Below are 14,342 nucleotides of genomic sequence, written 5' to 3'. Positions count from 1 at the left end.
TGAAGCGTCCTCTGAGTGTTGGAACAGAAACTAGTCTACACTCTATAGGGATTAATCTAACTGTATATATATGTATAGGGATTAGGGACATGAATTTGATATAATATCTGAAGTTTCAAGTTAGCGCATTGGAATAGTTCCTGTGAATATAAGCTTTATTTAATTTGTAATTCATATTTATTTTCGTAATGTTTAATAGTTATTATAATAATTTTGGGCTGCAATATTTAATTCATCCTTACCATAGTATGTGATTTTACCAGCTATAAATTAAAACATTTATTTAAAGTAGTGTCAACAAAAAGTCCTTTAGTTTTTTCGAGATTCGTTTAATATTTCGAAGTGAAGTTATAATGCCTTGATATTTGTTTTTGGTACATCATTCTTAGCAAGGCAATACTGGGGAAATTCCATTAAATGCTCTTGATACCTTTTATTTTTATTATATATTTGGTATAAATGAACATGAAGTATATTGATTCTTAGTATGAATTGCTTGTTAAAGGTTCTGAGACATCTTTATGCCCTATAATACCAACACTACGGTTGGGCATAAATAAAATAAACCATTGTCAATATAAGTATTTTATTATAAAAAATATGATTACATACATAGTTTTACATTATATTTGATTATTAATAATCATTACAATTTTACTACATTGTTGTGTATTGTGACTTTAATTTTTCGTTGATATTCATCGATAAGAATTTTCTAACTTTGGCACCAATTACATCTAAGATTTATCTGAACATTCTCTAAGTCTGAAGTAAGGCATAGGTCATATATAAAACAGCATTAACAAACATCAGAGACTATACCATGGCTAGTTTTGGCCCTATCAAGGTGTGTATAATAATGCACAAAGTCCGTCAAAGTAGAATTCAGGCCGTTTACAACAACGTCAATCTCTAAATTTAAGAGCTGTCACTCAATTTCTCTATGATATTTTCTCATATAAGACATTGCCCAAGACGAGATTGGCTTATTAGGGTCATCTTTATTGACGTTGTAAATAAATGATAAACAGAGATAAGTCTTAAGTTCTATAAATGCACCACATGGAAAACTATCAATAATCCTAGAATATTACTAATGTAAAATACAATTATTCTATGCCTCCTCTGTGTCACATAGATATTCGCCAAAAGTTAAGTACCTACTATAAGATTCCCAAAAAAATTTCATTCAGACTTCTCAATTCCCAATGAATCCCCCCACTTCTTGTCAGCGAAGCTCTCAAAATAGTACATAAACGTATAATTCTTTGTAGGCATCCTCGAAAATGCATTTCGTTTTCAAACAAAGACAATGTTTGGGTAATTTATATAAAAAAAGTATATAATTACTGTTGACTTAATCTTCAAATAAGTAGGTGCCTCCCACTCCTATAGTGCTTACGTAATACGCGGCGCCATTAAGCGTGACACATTGAATGACACATGAAATTTAGAAATAATTTGGGACAATACACACATTCAGTCAAATAGTTAAAATACAATAAAATAATACTTGAATAAATCATACTGAAATAGATGGCACTAAAATGAGAATAAAAACATTTCGAGAAAATTCTTGTTAGGAGTCAGATCAAATATTTCCTATATAATTAAATCTGCTTTTACGACATTAAGAAACCAGACGTTGTCCGTCACTATTAAAACCTTAAGCTAAAGTACATAATACACTATTTAATACGAATAAACACAAAGGTGCAATATAATTTCTTATAATTAGGAACCTATTTTTGAGGCTAGAATAACAAAGGTATAGTACAAATTCACGAACTTTCCTTAGAAAATTAAACCTTATTCTATTGACCTATAATTTTTTATTTGAATATTAAACCATATTTTTATTATGTTTAATTTTAACTTTAATAGTCATCACCATAGTTTCCATAAAACACAAAACTTTCGGAAATTACATTATTTGTTTGCAATGCGTTTTTCAAGCTTAGAAAAGGTCGTATATAATATATTTTTGGCATTCTAACCTCGGTTATTTATAAATCTCTAATAAATTTATTGATTTATATTCGAAGTTAAGTGGAGGTTACACAGTACGGGATGGCGCGTAATATTGAATTGACGACGTCACACGAATCAGGCAGCCGGACAGCCATACCATTGTCCAACTAGAATTTAAATATAAGACTTACTTATAAAAATTGTCAGCATCGTTGAAAACATGAAAAAAATATTGATAAATATCATAACTTTAAAGTTAGTCTAAAGTCACACTTATCCACTCATTTGTACGTGGGTACTAGAGTAACCAAAAAAAATATGACCTCATCTGTACATGGTTACTACAGTACCCAAAACGACGAGCTTAAGAAAACGACATCTAGTTTAAGCTGTGGTTAGAAATAAACGTTTTTATCGACGTAGAACGATAGCTTAGGAAATAGTTTACCCAATAAACTACAGATGGCAATGAAATTTAATTAGTTCTTTGTCCAAAAAAATTCCAAATTCAGTTGACTCGTTCTTGTGAATTGTGTGAACACGAATTTCGGCGTTGCAGCAATTATGTCGTAAGTACTGTAGTTTCATATTATATTTCTTTAATTAACATACATCAAATTAAACTTGAATATGTGTACTTTACGATTATGATAATATTTTATAGTTTTAAGTGGGAAATTGAGTAAAATTTCAACTTTAAAATATTGTTGTCACGGACAAAATGGCGTCTTTGAAGTTCGGGGCTCATTTTAATGATTTGTTTACGTCTGTTTAGTATATTAATAGTTAAAATTGAATGTTTAGTCCTTCATAAACATATTTATGCCTTTTTCAAATAGAAATACATTAAGATGATTTAAGATTCCCAAATAATATCGACGTGATCCGCAGGTTTATTGTTATGGGCAGTGCGGTATCCACGACCGTTAGAATAAACGTCATAAATAAGGGTTTGTACAAACGAAACATGTGTTTGCAATTTTTTCTTACGCTTGGTGTAATGTGTTTATTTAACTCTGCTGATTACGATATTGGAAAATAATTTCACTTTTGATGCACTGCAATGTCCTTAGTGAAATGCATCATAGTGCTATTTTGCATTAATTTGATTGACATGCGAACATTCATTTGCTAATACCTAATTGGTGCTGATTCTAATCAATCCTATACTGGTGGATGTTGGTTTAGGTGCTGCACTGCATTTTTTATTTGAATGGTGTGATTGAAATTGGCTTATTTAAGGTACAACCCGGTCACATTATCTCGAGACCTGGCGTCGATGACGTCACGTCGCGTCGGCGCTCTTAAATGGTGCGCAAAACAAGCAAGCGGGCGAGCGCGGGGAGTTGAAAGGAGAAAAGGGGGGGGCAGGTTCGCATTCCAGCGAGGTCTCGAGATAATGTGACCGTGTTATGTATAACCAGGTTAAGGTTCCACAAAATTTAGGCTTTCAATGCTTCACTAAATGATTATTGCACGTTTTTATTTCTTAGTCATGTAACGTATACATTTTAGCTCACCGAGTCAAATTGATAATTGTGAATACCATGGGGATGGTGGGCCCACCCATGCTGGAAGCAGTAGTCGTGGTCGTGGAGGTCGTGTAGGACGCGGTGGCCGTGGTGGTAGTCGTGGCCGTGGCAGTCGTGGAAACCGCGGGGGACGTGGAAACAGTGGAGAAACGGTGTATGAAACTATGAGGTGAGCTTTTACTTTAACTTATTGGTTGTTTTTCTCTTGATTCCCTAAAATATTTAGATTTTTTTTATTTCATCAGTGACCTAGATCTAGTTCGCGCTCAGCGTCAAGTCACTAATAGACGTGTTGCGGCATTGTCAGCGGAAGCTCGTAAGGAGCTTCTGAGCCGCAAGCGTGAGAAACAATTAACACGAGTGCTTTTGCCTGACGCGCCACCCAGGAAGCGTCGCGTACAGTTAGTGTTTTTACTATATTACTTACTATTAATATTCGTTGAATATTTCGATAAACTTTATTTGTTACAGAAGACCATCGCCGGATCGTGAGTCGTGTGAATTTATAGACAGCGAATCTGGTGACGATTCCAATAGAATTGTTATTTTAGGTAAGGAATATTTTATATTTAAATATAGTTTATTTTGTAATCCATATTAATTGATAGTACGTAATTGACATAGAAATATCTGTTTTAGAAAATAGGCAAGTGGCACCACCCATGCAGGATAACACTGGTGACGTCCACATTCGTAAGTACTTGAAAGTTTTATTAGATATATATATATATATATATATATATATATATATCCAGTATTATTAACTGTAATTATTTTGTTATAGATGAAATACCAGAGATGTGTAGTAAGATTCTAAATTGTGAGTGACACTGGATATATCAAAATTTTAGAAGTCCTAGTCATATTAAATTTTGTTACAGCGGACCTACAAGTGGCAGCGGTCTCGGAGCCGGGCGACTTGCTGCGTGCTGGTACGGTAGATGCAGTCACTATTCCGAACTTACCTAGCTCTCTAGATAGCGATCCAGGGCGTTTGAGAACTTTTTTTATATAATATATACTTATAAATTTTTTTTCAGGTGATATAGAAGTGGGGGCAGAGGTTGAAATTTCTGTGGCGCCTTCCACAAGTAAATTGCATACATCAATTGGTACTTTATTGTTTTCTTTATTTATTTCATTAATTTCAATTGCAAGTTCACTAAATAGACATATTAAAAAAAAGGACACTATAGTAACAAAGTTGTTTATTGCAGGGGTCAACGACAAAAACTTTGAACAGACCATTGACGAATGGATTACTGATGACTTAAGTGACTGTGACATTGAAAAAGACGATGAGATATGTCCAATTTTACCATCTCGCAATGCTTCGACAGAACCGGCTATTATCACTGACCTGACGCCTTACGAAGCTAGAATACTGGAGACTGAAGACCAGCAGAACGATCTCGGTTTGAGAGACTTAGTGCCAAGTGACTGTTTTGATTTTAATTGGACAAGAGACCGACAGATTTTTACAGGACAAAGAGAGACATTTACTGGGACTGGAGGACCGACTTTTACTATTTCAGACACGACACGTGTCGTCGATATTTTTTATAAGATGATTGACAGTGAATTTATCGACAAACTTTGTACAGAGACCAATCGATACGCCGACCAAAAAATTAAATCACTAAAAGAAGCAAACAAGTTTCTTACAACTTCGCGGCTTTATCGTTGGTCGCCGACTGACAGGGACGAAATGATCACCTTTCTGGCACTTATAGTATTACAAGGCCTATTCCCTCTACCGGAGGAGGAATCCTACTTCGCGTTCAATGGTTTCGGCACTATGCCATATTTCCGTAAAATCATGACCTACAACAGGTATCTTTTACTTAAATCAATGCTCCATTTTGTGGACAATGAGACAGTGAAAGAACCGACTAGACTCTTTAAAATTCAGCCGATAATTGACTATTTTAACGAGAAATTTTCCACTTTATACTATCCTTCACAAGAGATAGTCATTGACGAATCCCTTCTGAAGTGGCATGGGAGACTAGGTTTTGCTCAGAAGATTTTGTCGAAGGCTGCACAAGTAGGTGTAAAAACTTACGAGTTGTGCGAGTCTTCCAGTGGCTATCTCTGGAAGTTTTTTGTATATGTGGGAAAAGAAAAGACTGTAACTACTAATGACATCAGACCTGATGAGACCATCCAACTATCGGCATCGAATGAAAACGACAATGACCGTCCCAACAACATTGACGATACAAACGACAAGACTGACGACGCTGAAATGACTGACCAAACATCGACTGGAAATACAAATAACCGTCCCAGTAATGCTACCTCAAAAATTGTTTACGACTTGGTAGAGCCATTACTTCATCGTGGACATACATTAGTAATGGACAATTTTTACAATTGCCCATTATTAGCACGATGTTTAAAACGACAAAATACTGACTGCTACGGAACTCTAAGACTGAATCGAGAATTCGTCCCCGATTCATTAAAGACTTTGACGAAAACGGAACTTCGACAAGGTGAAGTAGTGGCTAGCTACTGTTCTGATTTGTCGATATGTGTATGGCGAGATGCTAACATAGTTAGCTTGATCTCGACATACCATTACCTCCAAATCGGATCTCGACAAAAACATAATCGACTGATATTTAAGCCAAGTATTGTCCTAGACTACAATAAATCCATGGGAGGCGTGGACAGGAAAGATCAATTCCTGTCTGCTCAGCCCTTGGAACGTACCAAAAACAAAATTTGGTACAAAAAACTTTTCCGGCGCATGTTAAATGCTGCCTTATTTAACAGCTTTATCATTTTTAGATCGGGAAATCCCAAGATTTCCCATAGGCAGTTTAGGACAATTCTGGCGAACGACTTATTAAAAATACACCGACATATTGACCTGACTACAGAACCCCGACTTATAGTATCTCGAGCCGGACCGACACAAACGACGCGACCAACAACGACCAATAGACCTCAACTTGAACATCGACACTTCCCTGTGAGAAATGGCCACAAAAAAGCTCGATGTTGGATGTGCGCCCAGCGAAAAGCCCCTGCCCGAACTATATGGAAGTGTCTGGAGTGCAATATAAACCTTTGTATTGAAGATTGCTTCATGGCGTACCACATATAAAAAAATGACGATTAAAAAGAGTGGCGGAGAGTTTATTGCCAGTTCTTCTCTTCCGTTCTACGCCCTTGATTTGAGAACTGGCTGTAAATGTAAAATTAGAATCATTTAATGTATATTTCTTTTTTTTTTGACGTTCATATCTGATGAATAAATGATTTTTGATTGGTTGATTTTTTTAATTTTTATAATTATTTTATAATTTACAATTTCGATTTAAATATTTTATTATTAAAAATGGCTCATTCAAATTTACGATAGTGTTGTTCTGTTATTCACTTAAAAGAAACAATTGAAACAAATCGAACATACCTTAAATTTTAATTAGTTAAAAAACTACAAGGTGTATGGGAGACCTTAGATGGGCGGCCATCTTGGCATAAAAAGTCATAGCGCGCGACTCAAGAGGCTATGGTAAGATTACGAGAAGTGGTTGTTTTGTTTTGATTTATTAGCCTACTTAATGTTGATTAAATATAAACATCTTGACTTTATTTGAAAGGATAATTAGTCTAGTTTTTTGTAAAATTATTATTATAAAGAAATCATTTATATTTTTCACGTATGGCCTATATCTATAAAAATTATAATCATTTTTGCTCAGACTCAAACGTTTAATCCCCTTTTTAAGTACTAGTTTATTAACATTATTAAATTATTAAAACATGTGTTTTAATCTAAATACTTTAAGCTATTCTGTAGTATTTTTTTTATAGTTGTAGTTATTATATTTCAAGAGATATAATGGTTTTTATTGGGATGTATCGGGCGCGATGCGCGCGGGTCTAAGCCGCGCGAGTAGATGTACAGTTGAGATGTAAGCAGTCGTGCGGCCCGTGCAAAAGAGTGGTTAAGTTAGTTTGACGAGTTGTGAAAGGAATTATCTATTTGAAGTTTGACAGTGACCAATCTTTATTCATTCTGTCTAAACTAAACTGTCAACAAAAATTCAATTGTTTGACAAAAGCCAGCCGCATTCCATTTTCAACGGAAATGAAACTAGAGGATATAATGTCTATGGTCAATGTTTATGGACGATATCTATACCTGTGCGTGGAGCGTGCACTATGCAGTTGTTGTACTGGCAGCTTGCAGTTGCATTTGACGCTGCATTTGTTCAAGCATCTCTTGCATTCGACGCAACTCCGCTTCCTAAACAGCCATAAGCCACAAACATGATTTTCATGTGAATATGTTTAGAAATATTTATATACAAATGGCATGGTGTACTACGATGAAGTTGGTTTAAAATTTTAATATGTGCGCCAGCTCAGATATGCTAGAATGCCGTTTTATGATTATTTTCTGTTCGGACTTAACAAAAAATATGAAATCAATTAACATACACTATTTAAATAGTTATATTTATATATTTTATATTCATGAAAATACTATTCTTTCCCACGTTAAAATTCTTGAAATCCTTTAAAATTGAGCATATTTGAACTAATATATCTAAATCATTAACACGCCTTGAACTTTTTACCTTTTCACGGAGTACTTTGTCGCGTCCAGAACCATCTTCAGTCGAACCATTTGCCAAATCGTTTGAGTTCTCGCTAAGTCCACTTTCGGTTGATCTATAATAAGTTATTAGGTAACACACATACTATAGAACCTCCCGAATCCAATGAAGTCAAAACTATATTAGTAGCGGACAGAATACTGGTCACTGTACATGCCATATAAAAAAACAACATACAATGGCAATAAAAAAGACACAGAAATATATTTCTCGTGCCTGTGTTAAGAGAACTTTTGCTATCATTGCAGTATAGGATTTATCAACCCCTTTAAGTTACTATATTAAGCTGTGTATATATTTTGACAGGTGTCATTTTGACAAATAATCTTTTCTTTTTTAGTATTATCTGTGTCTATCTATGTATGACTTACGTATGTCTTTTTGGTACTTGTCCGTTCCTAGCCAACCTCTCTGAGCGATAGTTCTCGTAATGAACCTCTTGAGTTACTTCTTGCAAGTCTTGCATATGAGTTCTGTAAATGTAGTTAGGAAGTAATGGTTAAAAGCAAGAAACCGTCTTTGAAAATCCTCAGTTAAAAAATCGAGACATTGCACTAAAGGCCACAAAAACATATTTTTTTCATTCATAGACAATTTTTAATTGTTGCGCTCAATCTGTAAATAAAAATGTATGTTAAGCGTATAACTTCCATACAAGTACTGTGTTAAAACAAGGTTTGTATGACAGTATTTTTTTATTAATAATCAAATTTTCATTTCCACATCTTGTATTACTTTTTTATTAATAAGAGACCAAGAGAATGAGACAGAAGACAGAAAATTAAAGGCACACTAAAATCCATAAAAAAAATATTTGTTCAGTAAATTGCAAAATTCTTTTAAATAGTATATGTTTGTATTTTCACAAGCTTACATAAGCATAGTCCGTAGTTTGATGAAGTCGCAATGTTCCGGGTTCTCAACTTCGACCACGCCCCACGGATAGAGACGACCTCTAACACGGCGTCCGCGTACTTCCAGTTGCTGTCCGGCGCCGCATACGGCGAACGGAACAGCCGCTTTAAGTTGACGAACCTAAAAAGAATACCAACAAAAATATTATAGAACAGCAGTATTAGTAAATAACCAAAACACTTTAAAAACCGATATATTTTAGGTTTAGACTATTTACTAAAGTATTACGTTTACTTTATCAACAAAGAAACATTTATGCATAGATAACTGTGTACACTCATGAATTATTAAAAGAAAATGAAATAATTCATTATTTGTGTTATAATTTATAGTAGTATTACTATTTATTTAACCCGATAGACGTTGTTTTGTAATTAATATGTGTGTCCTGTACACAAAATTTAAAAGCAAACATAAACATACAATTGTAAATAATCGGAACAATTCTGAAATTCACGAAAACAGTCAAGAAAATCGGTACCGTCATTTATTGCATTACGGCTTTATCGGTAAAGATTCGATGCACTTTGTCGTGGCATTGTTAATGATTATTTTGGTATTATAGCCAGAAGAACTGGCAAGAATACTAAAAGAAAGAACAATCTATCCCGGTTTATAAACTACAAACATCGTTGATTCATCATTTGACACACTTTATTGTAGAACTTACGATAATTTGTAATTTTTTTCTGGTCCCAAGGAAAATACTCGATAAATTTAATAAAATCATGTTAAAGTGATTCGTCTTCTCGGAAATTGTTCCTTAAACGACAGAATGAAGTCGCTCACTCGTAAGATTCAGATAAAAATTTGTGAATTATTGTATTTAATTTATAATACATAATAATAATATAAAAATCACGAATTTTGATTAAACGCGTGGTTATTGAAAGGCTTGTTTATTGTGAACTCTAGGTTATTATAAATTTATCTCTGGTTTGAGTTTAAATTATCGAGAGCCGCCTGTATCTTTTACTATGGTTTTTTAATATGGTTTAAATACCCACAACATTTATTATTTACCTGCTCTTTGTAATCTTCATCTTCATCGCTATCGCAATCAGGCAAAGGGTATATCTTAATACCCTCTCTTTCTATTTCCTCCATCACCTGTTGAAATAAATATAACATGTACACTTTGTGACACGACATGTTTATTGTTAAGTCAAACTACCAAAAATTATAATTATCTTCTCGATTTTATAAATAATTAAGTATTAATTATAAAAATATTAGTCAAATGGAATGTTTACCTTTTTATAAAATTAGCTTACACTTTTATATATTTAGATGTAACATTATAGTAAGAGATATTATTTTGTATATCCGGGCTTTAACTTATAACTGAACGATTTGAATATTTAAATTCCTTTTTTTAATTTCTAACATTATTTAAACAAAATGATAAACCTCGTAATTTTGCCTATATAATCAAATACTGACGGAATAGGATTTTAATTAAAAAGGTAATCCTGTAAAAAATATAGTCTCTCTGCATAGTATACTGTGAATCAATAAAATAAATATTTTTTACCCTGGACTTAAGCCTCTGAACTTCTTTCTTAGTAAGACAATCTGCCTTTGCAATCACGGGTACAATGTTCACCTTGTTATGCAATTGTTTCATAAATTCAATATCCAATGGTTTCAATCTGCAATTAATTAAGTTATGTACAACTACTTATTTCAAAGAATATGTCTTTTTTATCTAGTTCATAGATTTTATTATAAAGAGCTTATTTTTTATCATAGTGATTATATTAAGATAAATTAATAATTAAAATAATTTTATATTTGGAAATTAATATAATTTAATGCTTTTAAAACTTTTATTAAGGTCTTGGCTAGTAACCCGTTAATTAACACAAATTATTGTAATTTTATCCATTGAGGTGCATTTTATAATCAATTCAACCTTGGCTACCTTTAATTACTTTATACCTATAAGTGATTAAACATCTTTAATAACTAAAGTAAGATAATATTTAACCGAATAACGAGGCCCTATCCTCAGCAGCTTAATTATATCCAATTTATTAATTAAATTGATTATATGCACTAAATTCAAATTTCCATTATTAAACAATAATATAGTATATGATATGCATTACCCATGTCCAAATGGAGATATAAAGTAGAAACAACAATGAATTCTGTTGTCTACAATGTTACGTCGATTAAGACCGCTTTCATCACGAAGGAACCTCTCAAATTGCTCATCAATGTATTGTATAATTGACTGTAAAGAAGCACTTGAATTGAGTTTTTGTTAACAATTTACCCAATCAAAACGTCATATATACAGATGAAATCTTTAACGTAATTTTTTTTATGAAAAACTACTGACAAATTAGCATCTTCTTTTTAACAAATTAAGGAATTTTCTACATTATAATAAAAGTACATATTATGTCTTTGAAAGTTTGGAAATAATTACGTAGATTATTCCCGCAGATTTTTTTTGAACTTGTGTTGAATTTAGAAGGTTTTTGTACATTTAAATCGTTCATTTTAAACTAAGCAATTCTCAATTACACTTAAAAAAACCGAAAAAAATGCATCAAAACAGGTCCGGTCCAGCTATTTAGGATGAGTTTAATTACAAGATATGGACAGAAGAAATATTTATATTTTATTATACAAATAGAACTTACTTTGAAGCAGTCTGTGTTATCAATGGCATCTCCATATCCAGGAGTATCAACAACAGTCAATCGCAGTTTCACACCACGCTCTTCAATCTCTACTGTAGATGCATCAAGTTTTACAGTCTGATTCAATTTCTCTGCAAAACATTTATTTAAAAAAAAAAAGATTAATTATTGTTTTAAGGTAGGCTTTTTCTGTTGTCAGCTTGAGTAGATTAGCTTGTATGAACAATAAAATCAATACAGTAAATATATTTCATATTTTGTATAAGATTAGTTGTAATTTCTTTCATCAATTTTATTTTAAATATTTGTATGTGTATCTATCTCTCTGTCAGTCAGTTTATTTTTAGTTGGTTAAAAATAACACAGTGAAACGGCAATAGATTAATCAACTATTACATTGATTTAAAAAGTCTTGCAATGTTTATGTAATGGAATGTTTAAAACAAGTTCTTATGCAACAATAATTCTTGTTACTAGTTGATTTAATAGAAAAAACATGTTTTAACTATAATTACTAATTGATAAGCATCTTATAATGCACTTCTACCAATACTTGGATTTTAATCTCGTAGCAGTTTAAGGATGAAGGATCATAAACCTGTAATGCCACCAGGATAAGCATTATTAGCACTGAGCTACAAGTGTAAAATATAAGTTAGCTGAAGGTGTGTTAAGCTTTGTAAAACCATAAGCTAAGATAAGCTAAATTATATGTAAGTAGTGGAAGTAAGAAGCTTAGCTATGTAATTTAGTTTACCTTGTGAATCATAAAATTAAAGCTTTAATATTTTATGGATTTACGTGTACAGTAGTACCTTGACATACAAGTTTAACTTATTCCATAACCTTGCTTGTATGTCAAAACAATTTTCCCCAATGAACTTAATGGGTGTTGGAATGCAATTAATCCATTCCATCACCCAAAATACCACCTCAGTTGTTTTTGTCAAGTGATTTTGAAAAAGAAAATGATTTCATGCTTGAATCCCATAGACATCATCTTCTTCGGACCCATAGTTATAAAAATAAATGTGACAATTTTTTGTAAATATACAAAAAGCAAAAATCGTGAATCTAACCTATAAAAATACTTCAAAATGATGAAGACAAGGAAACAGACAGAGATCTAGTCTGAGGTGTGAGAAACTGTTGGTGTAGTGTGTGAATCCTATTATCTTGCTCTCATTTCAAAGTAAAATATTGCATGCTCGCCAACTTGTTTTTCAAGACACTTATTTCCATTAGTTAAAAAACTAATTGCTGGTACATAAAAAGGTGTACTAAATGAAATAGCAATTTCCCACAAAATAAATTTAAGTTAATCATTAGAAACACTGTTAATTATATTATTACAAGATATTATTATTATCTTTTATTTGTATTTTAACAATACTATTACTGTTAATTAGTTATGTATACAGTTTAACTGTTATTTAGAGTAAAATTATTTTTTGAGACTTAGTGGTAAATGACTCCAAAAGTTTTTGGATTTGACAAACACAGTCATATTTACCACTATCTATTAACACTTAATCTTACCCTGAAAGCAAAAATTAATGCCGTTCACATGCATAGTCCGTACCTGTAGCGTCTGGAATAACTCTCTCAGGATAAAGATCTGTTAAAAACAGAGAGTTCACAAGAGTGGATTTTCCCAACCCACTTTCCCCTACAACCATCAGTGTGAACTCAAAACCTTTTTTTACAGATTTACGATGGACCTGATTAGGCAAATTCGCAAATCCAACATACCCAGGAGTCTCAAGGTTTGAAAACTGTAAAAATAATAATTGTTTAAGCTATAAACATAAATAAGCAAATTATAAAGAGAAATAGCATAAAAAACAGATGGGATATAACAGGAAATAATTAAAACTGTAGAGTACATTGCCAGGACTGATAAGCCCTTCATACAATGGAATAACTTGTGATAATGGGAGTTAGTGTTTAGTGATTTACTGAGACAATAAAACTGTCATTCTGTAAATATTCAATTGGTACGCGTAAACATTGACACACATCCGCTAACTGTATCGAGATCCATTTCACCAGTGGCATGCATATTATAGTTACGTATAGTATAGTAACTTGGTCAATGAGTATTAAGTAGGTAAGTAGAAACAACGGTGAGTCATACATATCGAAGTTAAAAACACTTTTGACCAATAAAATTATATAAAACAATTATTTACAACATAATATGAACAATGCAGTAATACAATATTGTTATAAAAATAAAAGTTAAAAAACAAATCACAAGATACTTACATTCTTCGCCGTATCACTCGACATATTTAAATATGTCCACTTTTCTGTTAAATCAATTTGACCTTATTGTAAAGATGCACTTGAATTAATATGAACACTTAAATTATTCATATACTATTGCTTTACAATATTGATAATAAAAGTGGATTCGGCAACCCACAACTACAACCCGCAACCGATTACAATAATTCACAACCGATTTACATGAGATGGACGACAGACGACAGCGGTCAGCGTTGAACGGAGTGCGGGCACAGACTTACTAGTTTTGACATCTGTATTTCGTCTGTGAAGTAATTCTATCTCTCACTCTATGGATTTGGCCACTATTTTGTATATCTTTCATCGGCCTAGTTATGCGAACT

At 32.6% G+C, this 14,342-nt stretch overlaps 2 protein-coding genes across 3 annotated transcripts; one reads left to right on the top strand and one right to left on the bottom strand.

Moving 5' to 3' along the window:
- Positions 1-569: 569 nt before the first annotated feature.
- On the bottom strand, positions 570-14,222 carry LOC111004367 (septin-1). The gene is made up of 11 exons (XM_022275369.2): positions 13,978-14,222; positions 13,292-13,484; positions 11,710-11,840; positions 11,167-11,294; positions 10,590-10,707; positions 10,079-10,165; positions 9,015-9,175; positions 8,512-8,613; positions 8,102-8,195; positions 7,663-7,767; positions 570-2,138 (listed from the first exon to the last, which is right to left on the bottom strand). The coding sequence occupies exons 1-10, from the start codon at positions 13,999-14,001 to the stop codon at positions 7,681-7,683; spliced, it is 1,125 nt and encodes a 374-aa protein (XP_022131061.1). The 5' UTR covers positions 14,002-14,222; the 3' UTR covers positions 570-2,138; positions 7,663-7,680.
- Positions 2,361-6,687, top strand: LOC123689720 (piggyBac transposable element-derived protein 4-like). Of its 2 annotated transcripts, XM_045631058.1 has the most exons (9): positions 2,454-2,540; positions 2,863-2,921; positions 3,487-3,672; positions 3,749-3,904; positions 3,975-4,054; positions 4,143-4,196; positions 4,385-4,435; positions 4,544-4,615; positions 4,721-6,687. In XM_045631058.1, the coding sequence occupies exons 3-9, from the start codon at positions 3,668-3,670 to the stop codon at positions 6,616-6,618; spliced, it is 2,316 nt and encodes a 771-aa protein (XP_045487014.1). In that variant the 5' UTR covers positions 2,454-2,540; positions 2,863-2,921; positions 3,487-3,667; the 3' UTR covers positions 6,619-6,687. The 2 variants fall into 2 exon arrangements, with proteins under 2 accessions (XP_045487015.1, XP_045487014.1); XM_045631059.1 differs by lacking the exons at positions 2,863-2,921; positions 4,544-4,615; positions 4,721-6,687 and having other exon boundaries at positions 2,361-2,540; positions 4,385-4,537.
- Positions 14,223-14,342: the final 120 nt, after the last annotated feature.

This window comes from Pieris rapae, chromosome 14 (assembly GCF_905147795.1).
Source record: "Pieris rapae chromosome 14, ilPieRapa1.1, whole genome shotgun sequence".
Taxonomy (NCBI): Eukaryota; Metazoa; Arthropoda; class Insecta; order Lepidoptera; family Pieridae; genus Pieris; species Pieris rapae.
Note: the sequence above shows the minus strand (reverse complement) of the source record. Positions and strands in the feature narration are given on the sequence as shown.